Source organism: Lytechinus pictus, chromosome 4, assembly GCF_037042905.1.
Source record: "Lytechinus pictus isolate F3 Inbred chromosome 4, Lp3.0, whole genome shotgun sequence".
NCBI lineage: Eukaryota > Metazoa > Echinodermata > Echinoidea > Temnopleuroida > Toxopneustidae > Lytechinus > Lytechinus pictus.
Window position 1 is genome coordinate 22,088,587 of NC_087248.1, and position 18,297 is coordinate 22,106,883.

At 35.4% G+C, this 18,297-nt stretch overlaps 1 protein-coding gene and 1 long non-coding RNA gene across 2 annotated transcripts; one reads left to right on the forward strand and one right to left on the reverse strand.

The window, feature by feature from the left end:
* Positions 1–1,283: 1,283 nt before the first annotated feature.
* Positions 1,284–8,542, reverse strand: LOC129256606 (uncharacterized). Its single transcript, XR_010293408.1, has 4 exons — positions 8,410–8,542; positions 4,367–4,456; positions 3,779–3,999; positions 1,284–3,261 (listed from the first exon to the last, which is right to left on the reverse strand). It is a non-coding gene; the product is annotated as an uncharacterized LOC129256606 (long non-coding RNA).
* Positions 8,543–11,857: 3,315 nt separating this feature from the next.
* Positions 11,858–13,504, forward strand: LOC129259346 (uncharacterized). Its single transcript, XM_054897640.2, has one exon. The coding sequence runs from the start codon at positions 12,402–12,404 to the stop codon at positions 13,416–13,418; it is 1,017 nt and encodes a 338-aa protein (XP_054753615.2). The 5' UTR covers positions 11,858–12,401; the 3' UTR covers positions 13,419–13,504.
* The last annotated feature ends 4,793 nt before the right edge of the window (positions 13,505–18,297 follow it).

An 18,297-nucleotide genomic window follows, 5' to 3' on the forward strand; every position in this document is an offset into this window, starting at 1 on the left:
ATATTTTTTATCAATGGGGTTTTGCAGCAGTATTTGTGTGAAATTCCATTTTCTATTATTTTTTTTATTTAATTATCTTTCACCTTCAACAACAGAATTCTTTAGATTTGTTTATTTTGTTATTTTTATTCCTTTATTTATGCTCTACCTCTTATAATTTACTTAACTAGTTTATATTTTTTTCTTTATCATTTTTATTTTCGATTGATTTAATCTATTTTTTTTTTTTTATTTATTCATTTTTTTTTTTGGGGGGGGGGGACATTTAATTTCTGTAACCCATGATTGATGAAGTCCTGGATGAACCCAAAAATTTAAGGGGGCTTGATATGGCGTATCTGGTAAAAAGAAATTTTTAAAAGTTGTGAGCGAGCAAAAACTTCAACATTTATGCCAGAGCTAACAACAATTTTGGAAGGAGCCAAGATATTAATTGGCAAGCTCCTCCAAGAGCACTCACTGGTTACTGAGGGGGGGGGGGGGGGTTGACCAAGTTAGACACCATGCTTGCACATTCGTAAGAGCATGTAATCATTTTTTCAAAGGCAATACAATATTTTAGCCAGAAAAATGTTGACTTATTACTAACCCTGGATGAGTGAAAAGGGTATTCCACCGATCATAAAAATATATGTGAAGTTGGGGGAAATCATGACAAAATGTCCAAGGTACTCTTAGATTGAAAGATAATTGCTAATTATCAGCCTGGTGTCCACCTTGCAGGGGCTGCGGAACTGGGGTGGGGGGGGGGGCTTGACCGATTGTGATTTTTTTTTAAGCTGTTCCACAGCCCCTGCCTTGTAATAACTTTGCCCCCCCCCCTTCCCTCCCGAAGACCAATTGCTTGATTCAGGATATTTGGTCAAAGTGCCCCTGCTTTTAAAGAAAAATATGAAATAATTTCTGAGGGGATTAAATTTCCTACAATAAAAAACATTTAAACAAAGTCTTATGATATGCTAACCCCACATGTCATTCTCTCGGTGATATAGCTACCTTCCCTCCTTTCACTTCTCATTTGCTTTTATCACATGTACATTATCATGTATCTTTACATACCAAAAACTTTTCTCCCAATTAAAAGTTTATAATAAATAATATTGTAGTACCCCCTACAGCAATTTTCTCTAATTGTATCCTCTTGCACAAGCAGTCACTTTACTTTCTTCATACACAACCTTTACCAACATATCATTCACATTACCACCACCCCTGCCTTACACATAACCTTAATCTCTCCTTGGCACAATTTTAATCTTATTTCTTATATTAGTTTATTTTTTGCCTCCTGTAATAACTATGAACACAAGCACATGGAGAGAGAGAGAAAAAAAATCATATTTTCTGCTGATAACACACCTGAATTACAATATATATAAACAAAACGTATGTACATTTATAGTAGATAGATTAGTTTATTCAGTACATTGTCGTTTTTTTAATTAGATCAAAACTCATTTATATGATACAAAGATTAAATTTACTGTCTACATTTATCAAATATATTTCTGCAAAACACTAAAGAAGGATGATTCAATCATAATAGTAATATTAAATTGATAATATTACTGGTAGTTTGCATTCATATAGTGCTCATTTCAGTGTACTGATGTGCCTATGAAAAGCTGGAAAGTAAAAGGATACCAATTCACCAAAATGAAATTATATGATTTAAATTTGACACATTAGGGAGCTGCATATGCCAGGGCAAATGACTATTTTATGAATAAACTGGTCTTAAAATTGAAATCATGAGGATTTAACCCTAAGAAGACGGGGGGGCTGATTCAGCCCCCCCTCAACATTTTTCGTGATAAATCCGCCGCACGATTTTTTTTTACCGCGTCACTCGCTGACTTTTTACTTTCTAGTCTCGCGCAACTTTTGAGACCAAAATTGTGACCCACGGGTAAGCGGTTCCGAAATAACACAACATTTTGTAATTGCATGCAGACCCAAAATTGCTCAAAAATGTGAATTTGTGTACAAATCCAATGCAAATAGTGTTTTTAGCCAAAATTCATAAAATGTATCATATTTTTCCTTTTACTGCTTAGAATCAATTAATCTTATCTTGTTTATGGTCAAAATAAAGTCTCTGACAATTTCCATTGAAAAAACAACAAAAATCAAAAAGTCGAAAAACAAAGAAATAAATAAGAAATTTAGAAAACAATAAAATACATACAAAAATAAATGTGATGTTGAAATTTTTTTGAAATAAATTTTATCAGATGCCTATAAAGAGTATGTGAAACAAAAATTAGCATTTTAGGGGCATTATTTTCTTAATTAGAGCAAACTTATGATTTTACGCATAAATTAACATAATCAATGAGCAATGAGATTTTTCGCAGAATTTGATATTACAGTTTTGTGGATAATGCCATGGGTAAAGCGAGTGCCAATTTTCGTCATTATTTTCTTAATTAGAGCAAACTTATGATTTTACGCATAAATTAACATAATCAATGAGCAATGAGATTTTTCGCAGAATTTGATATTACAGTTTTGTGGATAATGCCATGGGTAAAGCGAGTGCCAATTTTCGTCGCGATTGCGCGATAAACGGCCGAGATCAAAAGGGGGGGGGGCTGAATCAGCCCCCAACCCCCCCCCCCTCCCCCAGGTCTTCTTAGGCATCAAAATAGCCCAGTCTATTTAGGGTTAAGCATCGATTCTTAATTTTTAAACAAGATAAGTGAGACAATAGACTTGAATAATAAGAATGACCTAAAGTCAGTCCATCTCTTGGCAAAACTGAGTTAAGTATGATACAACCGTTGCTTATTAGCCCAACATGTGTGTCATTTATATCCACCCAGAAGTACCTAACCTTTCATCAAACAAGAAAAATATTGCGAATTTGGGTTTTAAAAAGCAAGATGGTCATTAGATCACTATTGAAATACAGGAATGCATGGAAACACCCCAACAACAAAGAAAATATTATTTTCTTTGCAAATAAGTCATAAACCTGTCAATTTATTACATCCTGGTGTTACAAGGTACAGGAGTTTATGTCTTGAGATGGTGCTATTCAAATTGGCTGTGGTACAGTAGCTTTCAAACTTCTAGGAATAACTAGCTGGTGACAGTCAAGAGATGTACGGGATTGAGCAAGCTACTAGTTTTAACTCAGTGTCCATGTTCATGCGTAGATTATGACATGGCCAATGGAATGCGAAATAGCACGCTATCTTGATTGATTGACGAGAGAATGCAGGCAGGAATTCATCAAAAAAGAAGAGCAAAGGATACCTGCAGTAAGGATCAAGAACAGAATACATATTTAAAAAATTGCTCTTCAGTATTCTTTCTAGAAATATATCTTCATTGATGTAACAATTAATAGTAATACCCCTTTTACCTGAAGAAGCAAAATGCATTTTCTTTTCGATTACTCATTTCTCCTGCGATAGAAAATTTTGCAGTTAACTCTTTAAAATTGTCTGATCGTACATATGAAGAGAATCAAATTATAATAAAATTTGACTAACAACAGGACTGAAAAAGGATGAAATACAGTATGTAAGGGCCAAGTTGACTGCATACATTCAAGTAAGATCATGTCAGCTTGGGTGAAGTTGCATAACCGCTCATGATGGCTTTAAGCTCACATCGTTATTTTGTATTCATAATGTATTATGACTATTTTGTCTTTATTCTGGATTATTTTTACATAAGTTTGATTTGTATTGTATTAAGGAAAAAAAAAAACATACTATTGACAAAAGCTCATTATCATGGGACATTAAGTAGATGGGAAATAACTCACCAACAGCAAAAAAATGAAGTGAAGACAATTGTATCAAAGTACTGGAAAAGAACCCTTCCTCAGATATTCACTCCCTGATCCTGTTCTAGCATTCTGGTGATGTGCATGGCCGTTTTCTTGGAGAAGCATACCAGAGTTGAAAAGACTCATCTGTGCACCATTCAAGCATTATTCTCCCCATATCTTGGTCCTCAAGGTGACATTCCAACATGTTCAAGTATCTGTGGGTTAGATAAAGTAAAAAATAAAATTTTTAAATGTGGACGAGTTAAATAATATGGATTGTGGACATGCATTCCGAGATCATCACCTTTTTTGCCATATTCCGAACATCGTCACTCTAAAGGTAAACTGCCTACCCAATCAAAATAATGGAAAGGAAATTACAAATGACTTTAATATGTTCTGCAGTAAGTGTAAAATAATAAGATTACAGTTATCCATCAAACAGGTTTTCATTTATTGTGATAACAAAAAAAGATGGCCCCTAAAATATAATTGGTTACAGTTGGCATAAAATAGGAAACCGATATATCAAGATTTTCTTATGGTTAGAAAATTAATGAAATAAAAAAAAATGAAACAAACCTCTCTTTCCATACTCCATACTCAACAATGATGAGTGACGACACTGTTGGAGAACATTAGCCATTTTCAGTATTGTGGCTTAGGTAGTGCCTAATAATGAAGAAATAAAAAGGAAATAAAAATCTTACTATGATATGAATAACAATCAGTAGTAGACTTGATAAATTCTGATATCGTAATACTGTATGATATTTATCTTTATCAAGAATTAGACAGGAATAACTGTTGTTTTGGGGGATTTATTCAACAATTTCTGACATTTTACTATAATCCCAATTGGTAAGCAGAGCCAAAGAAGTTCAGCGGAACAACCAATGTACATAGATAGAGTCGCAGACTGACGCTTTTGGTCTAATCTAGAATCTACTTGTTAGTACAAATAGTAATATTTTGTGTGCTCCTGTTGGTACTTTAAAGGGATTTATTTGATCTAGGGATCAAATAGAAATAATAAACATGCACAATGACTTCAAAATTGTCTACCTGCATGTTAATTAAATGGTAGACCAAAAATTTCACTCTCTACTCTCTGTATATTGGTTGTTCCGCTGAACTTCTTTGGCTCTACAGTGGGGATGATTGATGGTAGCATTGTCTTTCCGTTAATGTCCACAATCATTATATTATTATGGCATATGAACGTCAAGTTTGACTTGACCTCAATGACCTGAATTTTGCCGGGACCGGCAGGTGCAATAAATACCGTGACTGGGTGAACACCCATCTTTGACGAATAGTGTATTGGTTTTAAAGTGCATAGGTTGTGACTCTCCTATACACGGGACCAACATTTGCGTCCTTTCCGATGGACGGAGTGTTTTCCAACTGCATTCACACCTGCACTAAATACAGTGATGAGAGTCTGAGACATGCTAACAGGAACACACAATGCTATAGCATCAGATTTTTTGTTAGACAAATTTTGGCTTGAACGGGACCATGGGCGGAAATCCCAGGGGGAGATATGTCCCCCCTACCAAAAATAGTAGGGGGGACACAATATCAAATGTCCCCCCTACTATTTTTGGTCTTTTATGATGGAGAAAAATGCATCATTAACATTCGAAATAATACATGTATTTTGGACTAAATGACCTTACATTTTGGGTGAAAACCTTTTTTTTTTTTTTTTTTTGCTTGTCAAATTTTCCAGAGTGAATAAAATAAGATGAGGGGAAAACTTGGAAAATAAAAACAATCTTTCATGTCACTATATAAAATTTTCGCTCATGCTTCGCGCTCGCATTATTTGATTGTTGAAATATGTAACGTCTTCATGGCTAATTGCAAACAGTCTTTAACAGGTACCTTTTCCATCAGTTAACCTCTGCTCGCACTTCGCGGTCGTAATATATATTCAGTTGTATATACATCTTTTTCAAGATAAACATTGCCAAGAATGTTCAAATTTTAGGAAAAAAATACATAAATTTTCCAAAAAAAATTTGCTCGCGCTTCGCGCTAGCATTATATAAGGACAATGATATCATATATTTATGTTGATTTATAAGAATAAAGCTAAAAAGTGACCATGAGGACTACTCCTTCAATGAAACAGACAAAAATTACCTTCAACCAGCCGATCAGGGATTAACATATGGCTGAAAATGTTTTCACCCCCCCCCCCCCCATTGGCGAAGGCTGGATCAGCCCGTTGTCCCCCCTACCTTTCGGGACAGATTTCCGCCCATGAGCGGGACTCGAACCCCTCACATTGAGATCTACAATCTTATCTGAAACATGCGCTCTAACCTACTGAGCTACGCTGCCTTCCAATGTAAATAAAAAAATTGTTAAAGAAAACAATCCCCAGAAACAAAGGTCATTCCAAATAATCTAGATCTATACACAGTACTAGGTGACATAAGTTTTAGAACTTTATAGAAGAGATTAATACAAAAAAATAAGAAATACAGGGGTCTATAAATTATAATGATGAGTCATGGCCTCACGGGTGCATTTATTTTTTTTTCAAAGAAATATCAACATTCCCAAACACAAAGTCACAGTATTTTTTCTTCTTGGAGGGGGGGGGGGGTTGGGGACAAAACTTGATGAGTGGGCAGTTCTTTTTTATAGTTTTATACACAGGCTCCATCATGTGGATCAATCCACCACTATTTTTAACCTGGGTGAATGCCCCCCCAAAAAATGAGTAATCATTCTATCATGACCTTGTTCATTGATTGAGTGATGAGTAATGACTCAAAAATTGAAATAAAGAAAACATCAAACTTTAAAGTAAACTTTCAGGTCACTTTACTTAGCTTGTCTTTGCGATGCCAGTGACCGAGTGAGTTTTGCAGTTGCCATACCGTAATTACTATACTCTAGGCCTAGTCATTTTTAGGGTGTCTGGAGAAAAAAAATATTTTTCTTATTTCAAGAAAATATCACATTTTCTTTGTGAATTTGAAGAGAAATGACGTTCAGACTGACAGAAATGTAACATTTTTGAAAAAAATCCAATTATTGGCTGCAAAAAAGAAGAATGAAATTAGGGCAATTTTCAGCATTTCTCTGCCATAGACTGTGTAGTTAAGAAATGGACACACACAAATCCAAATTTTTAGCTTCCGAGAGCTGTTATAAATTTATTATTAATGCCAAAAACTTGTCCAGAAAGAGTCCAATAGGATTTTTTATGCTCTATCTGATGGTATGATTTTTATAAAGATTTGGAAACCAGATCACAATGAAAAATTGCGACAAAGTGAAAAAAATTGTGCAAAACAGAAATTTCATTTTCCCATAGAAAACGCATGGAGAAATGACAATCTCAACACACACAAAAATAAGGGTTTGCAATTTATCTCTAAATCCTTATTTAAAATGATCCTATAAACTTGTCCTTACTGTCAAAAGAAGCCCCTGAATTTTCTCTTTCCAACCATGCCCAACACAAGTTAATAATTAATTCAGATCACATTTTTCTAGTAGCCTGAACTTCCCAGAAAAAATGTGCCATATTTTCCCCTAAATCAGCCTGTTTTATGCTGACACTTTTCAGTGTGGCTTCAGACACAACCCTGCCCTGGCCAGCATGGCCATAGCTACATTGGCGGCGGAAGCCAAAAAATTAAGGGGGGGGGGCCACCTGAAATTTTTGGATGGACACGGAAAAAATTTGACAAGCCCAAAAAAAGGCAGCGTAGCTCAGTCGGTTAGAGCGCATGTTTCGGATAAGATCGTAGATCTCAACGTGACTCGTGAGGGGTTTGAGTCCCGCTCATGCCGAAACGCGTCTAACAAAAAAATCTGATGCTATTTAGCGTTGTGTGTTAGCGTGCCTCACCACTGTATTCAGTGCAGGTGGGAATGCAGTTGGAAAGCACTCCGTCCATCGGAAAGGACGCAAATGTTGGTCCCATGTATAGGAGAAACCCAACCTATGCACGTTAAATCCAATACACCGTCACTATTCGTCAAAGAGTACGGTAGGGTGTTCACCCGGTGTATTGCACCGCCTGCTGGTCCCGGCAAAATTCAGGTCAAGTCAATAATTGACATTCATATGCCATAATAATCAAAATAATGATTGTGGGCATTAACGGAAAGACAAGACAAAAAAAAAGGTTATAAACCTAAATTTTAGGAGGGGATCGCAAAAAATTTTGACAAGCAAAAAAAAAAAAAAAAAGTCATCAACCTAAATTTTAGGGGGGGGAACAAACATTTCAGGGGGGACAGGTCCCCCCCCCCGCCTATCCAATGGCCCATGCCATGCAGATCTAAGCTTTATAAGGACATTATCATGATATTGGGAACACCGTTCACTTCATTTACAGCAGTTTTTCTGAACGCGGTCGATCGTGATGAGTGGACTCGGAGTGTGTATGGACAGACTGCACAGGACAGTCACACACAAAATTGAACGTATGGGACTGTGTCATTACTTCATGCTGTGTAACTCTTGATGTAAGACTTCCGCATCATCAGGTATTCCGAATCATATTCTGATATTTCGCGTTGGCACAGATAAATGAAAAATCAGCCGAAGGCTCTACAATGATCAAAACTCTTACGTCAAAATGCATACTTACGGTTTTGTTCGAAGATGTGAAGAAAAATACGGCATTACGACCCCCTTCCCGTCCGCGCGTTTCCGTTTTACACCCTGGCGAAGGCATTTTCCGCAAAAATAGCCACGAAGCGACTAGTGAAGAGTCTACACACGTCGCTGGTTGCAGCGGGTATACCGTTGCAGCGTGCGACACAGGCGAGTCCCACACCACCGCATGCAATCTGCACAGTTACTGATCAGAGCATAGAGTTCCTCGGCACTTCATGTACAGAGAGCAGTCATATGAGAAATCAGAACATGCTTTTGCAGTTACGTTTTTTTATGAAAAGTTATGAAAAAGTTTTTTTTCTGAATATAAATTATTAACTAAATGAATAGAATGACAGACAAAATCAAAATAAACAAATATATATAATAGAAAGAAAATTGAAGTCTGATGGATTGATACACTTAGATGCCGAAAGATAGATATGAGACTAATAAATAGATAGAGACATAGATAGATAGATAGATAGATAGATAGAAGTAGAGAGAGAGAGAGAGAGAAAGACAGAGAGATGGATAGATAGATAGATGGGGGGAGATAACTCAGAGATGGAGAGATGTTATAGATAGATAGATAGATATATGGACGGATAAAGAGAAATAGAGAGAGAGAGAGAGAAAAGACAGACAGATGGATAGATAGAGAGAGAGATAGAAAATCTGAGAGATAGATAGATGTTAGATAGATAGATAAAGAATGAGAGAGACAGAGAAGATAGACAAATTAACAGATAGATAGATACTGTAGTTACATAGATAGATAGATAGATAGATAGAAGATAGATAGATAGAGAGAAATAGAGAATTTGAGAGATAGGTAGATGTTAGATGGATAGATAGATACAGAATGAGAGAGACAGAGAAGATAGACAAATTAACAGATAGATAGATACTGTAGTTACATAGATAAATAGATAGAAGATAGATAGATAGATAGATGGGGGAGAGAACTTGAGAGAGGGAGAGATGTTATAGATAGATAGATATATATATGGACGGAAAAAGAGAAAGATAGAAAACAAGACAGATGGATAGATAGATAGATAGATAGATAGATAGAGGGAGGGAGAGAGAAATAGAGAGAGATAGATAAATGTTAGATAGATAAAGAATGAGAGAGACAGAGAAGATTAACAGATAGATAGATACTGTAGTTACATAGATAGATAGAGAAAGAATTTGAGAGATAGATAAATAAATAGATAGATAGAAGATAGATAGATAGAGATCGAGAGAAAAAGACAGACAGATGGATAGAGAGAGAGAGAAAGAGAGAGAGAGAGAATTTGAGAGACAGACAGACAGATGAATAGAGATAATTCGAGAGATAGATAGACGGATAGAGAGAAACAGAGAGAGAGAAAAAGACAGACAGATGGATAGATAGAGAGAATATGAGATATATATATATATCTATATTGGATTTTATTGCAATAAAAACTATCAAAATACAATCACAAGCAGTCAAAGACTGAAATAAGTGAATGTTTACATACAAATAGAATCATAACAAAATATAAAGTAAACATTATAAATAAATATCAAATACAATACAAATTCATACAGATGAAAAAGAAATGTATCATAAATAAATACAAAAGGCCAAAAGTACTACAAAGTGTCATCAAAGAAGAAAAAGCGGAATGAAAGATTAAGAAGAAAGAGGTGAGAGAAGGGAAAGAAATTGGGATAAGACAAAGAGAAGGGAAAACAAGAGGTGGAATTTGAAAGAGAATAGGAGGCAACCTTCAGAAAAAAAACTCATTATGCAATACAAGACATTTAACAATGGTAAAAAGTAAATAAAGTAGTAATTGAATCGAATCGAGCACAAAAAAGGGAAAAGTAGAGCTGACGAAATAGACTCCCGAAGGAAGTCGAAGCAGTGTTGATATTGCATATGAGTTGATTAATAGATGGATAGAGAGAAATAAAAGAGAGACAGATGGATATATATAGAGAATTTGATATATAGATGTTAGATGGATAGATAGATAGACAGATAGATAGGTAGATAGAGAATGAGAGAGACAGAGTAGATAGACAAATTAACAGATAGATATATCATGTAGTTCCATATATTGATTTATAACATAGAGAGTGGATAGACAGATAATGATAGATATAAGGATAGATATAATATGAAAAAAAGTACTTATATGAGTTTTATTTTTCAATATTTTAGCTATTATTCGTTTTCATTCATATAAACGATCATGTGCGATAATGTAAAAAAAATAAATCATGAAGCCAACGTATATAGTTCAGCGGAACAACCAAAATACAGAGACTGAAGCTTTTGGTCTATAAGCTCAGCTGCATTTGGATCGCGCGCCCAGCTGATTATGTAAACAAACGTAGACGTAGACTCTTCACTGGTCGCTTTGTGGCTATTTTTCCGGAAAATGCCTTCGCCAGGGTGTAAAACGGAAACGCGCTTCCCGTCCATATCGTCGGCTCGTTCTCGCGATGCAGAAAATAAAACAATTATTGTTCATGTTGATAATCTGCTATCTGATTGGTCAAAATCAGTGGGCTAATTTAGCCCACGATTTAGCCCATGGCCAAAGGGGTGGCTAAATTTGTGACGTCAAATGACGCGATTTAGCCCACGATTTAGCCCGGGCTAAGTTAGCCGAGCTTCGAGAAATGCAAAATTTAGCACCATGGGCTAAATGACGTCAAATGACGCGATTTAGCACCATGGGCTAAGTTAGCCACCCTTCGAGAATTCGGGCCAATGAGTCCATACCCCTTGAAAAGGGATATGAATGCAATTCTCGATAAACATTTCGAGACTCATTTTTGTTAGAATGCTATCATCAGTGATCAAGGAGCAGGATTGTCTCATACAAATCTTCATGTGTTATGCTTGTACAACCTAATGGTGATAATTTAACTTCGGATCTGGTATTCTTAACATACCTGGAAATTATTTTATAAGGTAAGCACATTAATTATAAAGACACCCGGCGTGCAACTGTTATCCAAGATATGTGGGAAAGTTACACATTGATGCAGTGGTTCTAGGTTCGAGCCCTGTCACGTTTGTTTGAATATAGTGACGTTAAATGTCGTTCACAGACGTAAATATATCTGATTGATACACGTCGGAAAAAGCCCAATTACATACATACATACATACACACACACACACCCACAGACGCACCCACCCTTACAACCCCATACACACATACTTTGCAAGTTTGCATGCAAATCCCTCAGAAACGCTCAACATTGAAGCGACCAAAGACCCGTGTGTGTTTGAGCGCTATGGTGGGCATTGGAGGGTGTGTGTGGTGGGTGGATGAAAGTGTGACTGTGTGCTGGAATCTTTATACATGTATGTGTATTTATTATCAAACATTCAGGTAAATCGAGCATAAACTTTTCCTTCTTGTCTTTATCATGCAGAGAAAACCGGAAATCAAATTGGATTCATCTCACCTTCTCCCTAGACTGTTGGTAACTTGGCGTGGCCTTGGATTTTCCATCGCAGCACATCTTAAATTGAAATAGACTGTTGTAGTCTCCATAATTTTCAAACATATTCTATGAATCAGCAACCGAATCCGACATAGCCAGTTCTGGACAGGGATTCTGGATCAGAGATCATCATCTACTGCAAGTTTTGTCAATTCGGACCAACGTCACGATTTCTACAATTTGAAAACCCAAGGGTTAGACGAACTCCGAACCCTTTGGAACACTTGAATTTAGGTTCAATCTCTGCAAGATTCATCACATTGTATATTGGTATGATGGAACATGGTTAGGTTTACCTGTTGCTCTAATACTAACATACCTTTTCACCTATACTAGAACAAATTATATTAGCAACCCAGTACCATTCGATCTAGAAATTTTATAATTTTTTTTTTGTTTTGTTTGTTTTCGTGAATCATCTGTAATTTTGCTATTCGCATTATTCTACATTGTTAAAGAAATAACATTGACAAATTCAAAATGCCAAATGAGTACAACAATATGTTTACGGTTGGATTGTCTTGTTTCATAATTCTCATTGTATTATGCCTATCTAGCTGTGAATCTGTATATAAAATACAGGGGCGAAACGTAATCTTGCACTTCCCATACCCATGTGACACCACAGACGTCACATTACAGAAATCAAATAGACGCCCCTTTTATAGGTCTACGCTTGGGCCAGACTTGTTTCTGTTGCAATTAGATCAGGTCGGAAGATTCACAGTTTATGATGGAAATAACTCTGATTCTTGCTTTGTAAATCTGATGATAAGTAATCTAATGAAAGATGATCAAGGCACGTACATTTTGTTTGTATACAAGGATGGTGACATACAAGGGGATGATACACATAAGATTTATTTGAAGGTAGACCATCCCCCTGGTAAGGCGTCATGTGTCGTGGGTGATGAAGTGGGCGGTGACTGGGTCTCACTAGACTGTCAAGCCAATGCAGGGAGTCTACCAGGGAAAATTGAGTGTTACCAAAACGGTGTGTGGATGCCTTCATTGGCCGGCCCTAATGAAAACGAATATTTATTAAAACAGACCATTCTCATCAGACAATCTGGTCCAGTATTTTGCTGCTCATCTCTGATTGATGAAGTCAGAGAGAGGTGCGAATGTAAAGACACTAGCCACTATCTGTCCGATGGCGACTACATTGACCCGTGTCCTACTCCAAGTCCTACCTTACCTGAAAGTACAACAGTGTTGAGTCCCTCCACTTTCACTGAAAGCAATCAAAGAGATCAATATTCCTCTTTGACACCCAGTACTCCCATACAGATGAAAGAAACAAAAGGCAACCAAAGCATTTCAGATTTGGCCATTGTTTTTCTTGTCCTCATGGTCATATCATTGGTAGTAGTGATCGTACTGGTTGTCTACGTACTGAAAACAAAGAACAAGTGTGATAAAAATACCAACCATCCACCAAAAACTGATAATGCTACGCCACTTCTTAATTTGCACGCAATAAAAATCAAGCATTAAACACAGAAAACCACTGTGAAGTTCAATTCATTTCACGACCAAATGAGGAATATAGGACTATATAGAAAATGCCCAGAAGGCTATGTTGACTTTACATAGCTTTCTCCCATCCCCGTGCCCTAACTCAATCTATACAGAACTGTGATCATTAAAATGTGTAAATGACGAAGGGAAAATATATATGACAACTTCATACAAATAAAATGTGTTTTATCATATCATAATGAATCAAAACATGTTGTTTGGACGAAATTGTAGCTTGTTTTAGCAGATTGTCCAAAAAGGGAATTATATTTCATATTACCATAATTACATGTGCATTAATTCATCTAGTCTTTCTATCTCAAATCATTTCCCTTCATCAAAAGTGTTCATGAAAAAAATATGAAATTTACTTGCCACCCCAAAATAAAATATAGTCAACATGGATGGTTCTCTATAGCCAAACTAGTAATTGCTCTTCAAGAACAAAAAAAGCGAAAAGTAACTAATCTGAAATAATACTAGTTCTTCTTTACAATAAATTAAGTAGAAGAGATACAGCAGTCAAAGAGATACAGCACATTGACACCTCTTTTCCTGGACTATACTTGGAAGTTTTAACGAGACTGCATATCGTGGACATGTCGTATTTCAATGAACCACAAATCTACACCTTGCACTGTTAGAAAATGTATCCTTAAAATAAAAGAAGTTCCTGCAGCAGAGTCTCGAGAACCCCTGTAATCTTACCAGATTGCGTAATCTAACAGGTAATTGGTATTTGTTGTATAGAACCTTACAAATTACCTTCAATAAAACACAATTTTCCGCCTTTAAAGCAGACCTGTTTTGTTAATTGCAGAAAAATTCCTCTTTTATAAATTTACAGAATGATTCTGTTATTGCTTTTTTGTAAAATCTTCTTTTTTTTCTGTAAAATCAGGGGTTTTTCAACAGTGTGGGTTCTCCTAATTTTTCGAAGCTCTCTCCATGTCTCTCCCCCCTCTCTCTCCTCCCTCTAAATCAGTATCACGCACTTGTGTGGCGTGTGTCATTGTTCATGAATTTTGACAATTAAACCTCACCATGTGCCTTTTCAAGCTGAAAACTAGTATCAAAGTTCATTTTTGGTGGCATCTCACGTTACGTTTGAATTGTCCTCAGCTGATTTTATTGTGTTGATAATAATGTGAGGGAATCAATTATCATGATGATCTAAAACAACCCATGACCGAATGCATAAATAGAAGACCCTAACAAGTTGGAGCTCAGTTAATTTTGAGCTTGTACAAACATTTTTTTTCAATACATCAATACCAGAGGCTATTATGTCTTCCTCAAACTATTGCAATACTTTTTGTTTAAGTATACGGTGTTATTATTACTTGCCTTCAGGACTTTTCAAGTATTTCTTTCTCCTTTCAGTTTAGCTTTTCCCATAATTTTGTGATACTTGCCGTTTTGACATTTATTTGTTTTTTAATGTATTCATGAAATATTGTGCCATCTTAATTTCTTGATGTGTAATTTATTTTATTTATGTGTACATATTTTCAACGTAGTTTACTTTTTAGAGACTGTAGATACTTGCGGTGTACAGTACAGGTCAAAAGTTTGGGGCTACCCTCAGATTTAAAAGAAATTCATGCAAAACCTGCATTCTGCATTCATTCAAATGTATTGATACTGAATGGGCTATGACAGTTTCATTACATCACACAAGCATGTTTCCAATTGGCTTTGATTGCACTTCTGTCGAACCCCAGTCAGTGTTCATAATATAGTTAAATTGTATGCATACCTTTATGCATATACTTTGCTTTTTAGCGAAATCTGTCATCAACGTGTCAATTAAGTTTTGATAATACATGTATATTTAGATCATTTTGTGAAGATGGCGAAATTTAATAAAATTGAATGAAAAAATGAAATCTGCTTTAACTTTGTTTGCTTTTTTATTCTTCTATATATTCTGCTGTTACACTAATTTTTTAATACCTTTTTAAAGGAAATACCACAAAAGTCTATCTCTTTTCAACAAAAAATCTCTTTTTAATGAAACAGGTTTAATGAAATGAATATGTAGAAGTGATTTTACAGTCAACAGCAAATCTATGTGAGAAAATTTGAGATTAATGTGTTCAGTCATGCATGAGAGCAAAGAAATGTCCCTTTTCTTTAAGTAGAACGGATAATTGCTAATTTTACCATAGCAGTAGAAAATAACTTTTTCAATTATATCTTCTTTTTTTTTCATTTTTACCATTCACAATTAATGTACTTGCAATGATTTTCTATATGATAATAAATATTATCTACAAGTGAAAATTAAGTATCATTTACAAAGTACCAGTTTTATTCTCAAAACATTTGGATAATTAATCCTTTCCTAGCGTTCCAGTAAACATGGTAAAAGTATCAAAACATGTACATGGATAATAATGTGCAATGCATCCAATAGTTTTACTGTTAATGCTCAAAATTTAATACCTTGGTCACATTTGCTCTACGGCGGCCGTACGGCGAGTCGAAAACAGCCGTTTTAAAAAATGTTGTACCAACTACATAATTATAGGTGGTTTGAATTAAAATTAATAAAACGGCTGTTTTCGACTCACCGTACGACCGCCGTAGAGCAAATGTGACCAAGGTATTATTATAACAATTTTCATTTTTTAACCCAAAAGTCATGCTTGCAGCCACACAATATATACCAACCCATCCACCCCCTCCTCGAAAGATATTTATTCCTTTATTCATTTCAACGATGTTCTGCTTAAAAGTAGTAAAGCCTTACTTTGATAAATCCGCAAGACAGACAGGGCCTGAAAACGATTTTTTTTTTACTGGCGGTGCTGATGTAAATTTGAAAAGAAAAAAAAAGGTTTTACAAAAAATTTGGGTTACATTTTCCCATTTTACACATCTTGAATATCTGGGGCGCTGCCTATGGAAAAAAATACACGCATGACCCCAAAGTAATTTTTATTGATAATTCCCCCAGCACCCCCGCTTCCCTCGGCCATGAAGAGAGAATGTGACTTTCGCATTCATTTACTTCTCTTTAAGAATATCGAATAATCCTACATTTTGATGTTCAAATCAAAGATAATCATAAAATATATGTCTATATTACATTGTCAATTACTGATTATTTGTGATACTGTGACCCTCCATGAATGAAAGAAAGTATGAATAATACATGAGCAGTCGTAAGAATCAACTGTCATCTAAGACAATCAATTCTGTCTTTGGCACTGTAAATTTTAACTTATTTTAATTCAATTCAATTCAATTTATTTTTCATTCTTCAACATGATAAAATTTTGATCATCAATAACAGAATTTTGATTTTCTATACCCTCCAGTGTCGAATCTAAATGAGGAAGGAAGCATTTTCCATCAGTTTTTCCCTACCTGACCAAGCTTCGATTAATTGATTTAATGAAATACGTCTGATTTATTGCTTCCTTCGTGTCACGGCTTCCTTGACCATGTTGACAAAGGTCAATTCTAAGATCGAGTTTGAGAATGACTACCGTGGTTTGCATTTCAATATCTCGGGCAAAGTTCCAACAATTTTGAGCAGTGCTATACAGTTTGACTAAGAGCTTGAAAATTATTGATGATCAATTAATTTTTTTATAACCGTTCCCAAAGAAAGATTATTATGCTTGATGTCTTTAAGAAGTGAAAGCCATCGTTGTTGGTTTTTCGATTGAATTTAATTTAAAATAGCACAATTAAACAAATTTAGTCAATTTTAACACCATGTTCAGTATAAATTCTTCCGTACCCATAATTTGATAATATTGTATTCATATTCTATGTTATTACCTATGATAAATATAGGATCTTGGTTCTTTTCTACCAATCTCTTATTCAGAGTATCCTAACTTTCATTTTTTGTGCATTTTTGGTAATCTCTCAAATAAAAATCTGAAAAAAATCGAAAGACCCAGGAAAATCGCACAAAGACTGATTCACTCGGATCTTCCCCCATCAGTACTTTGTATGAAAAACGGGTGTTACTAAAAATACATACAATCATGAATGATTCATCACATCCATTGCACGGTTTCTTTGGATTCAACCGCTCAGGCATTCGCCTCCGCCCACCCATGGACCTATAGGTCCATGGACCTATAGGTCCATGGCCCACCCAAGAGTAACCGTTCACGATTTAGACAATCGTTTGTACCCAATGCAATTCATATGTACAATGACAAAGTTAAACGCTGAGGCTTTTGTCAAACCACGCATGTCAGCATTCAATCATTGACAACGTCTTTGCATGTCTACCCTATATTATTATTATTAAGTAATTCAATTCGTACACACTTGTAATCGATCTCCAGCCCATTCTTGCCTATGTCCTTCCCAGCTTGTTGTGCACTTCAAAGTCGGTTTTTAACGTGTTCTTTCTTATTATGTAATTACTTTTAATGTATGAATACAGCTGTGTATCTTCGCTGCAAGTTTGTAATGCCTAATTATCATTCCGTTTAAGCTTTTTTCTCTCCCTCTCTATCTCTCTCTGTCTCTCTCTGCTATGATTTCCCCTCTATCTTCTTCGCTCACTTTCCTTCTCCACTGTGTCCACTTTTGTTTCTATCCAACTAATTATTTCTCTTCTTGCTTGCATGGTCTCTTCCTTCTATCTCTTAGTTAACTCTCAACCGTTTCTCACTCTTTGTCTTTAATGGGTAAATTATTTGACATCTCCCTTATATGTTGTATTGCAATATATGTTTGAATTGTTTATGTATATTTTCTTTCAATATATTCGCCCAATGTATATGTCGTTTTTGTTTGTATATATACTTCATATCATTTGTATGTACAGCCAGTGGAGGCCAAATTTCTACGTATTTTATCATGGATCAACAATAAATGA

Excerpts from the sequence above, each read along its gene's own strand:
- LOC129259346 (XM_054897640.2), top strand. The coding sequence starts at position 12,402 with ATGCCAAATGAGTACAACAATATGTTTACGGTTGGATTGTCTTGTTTC.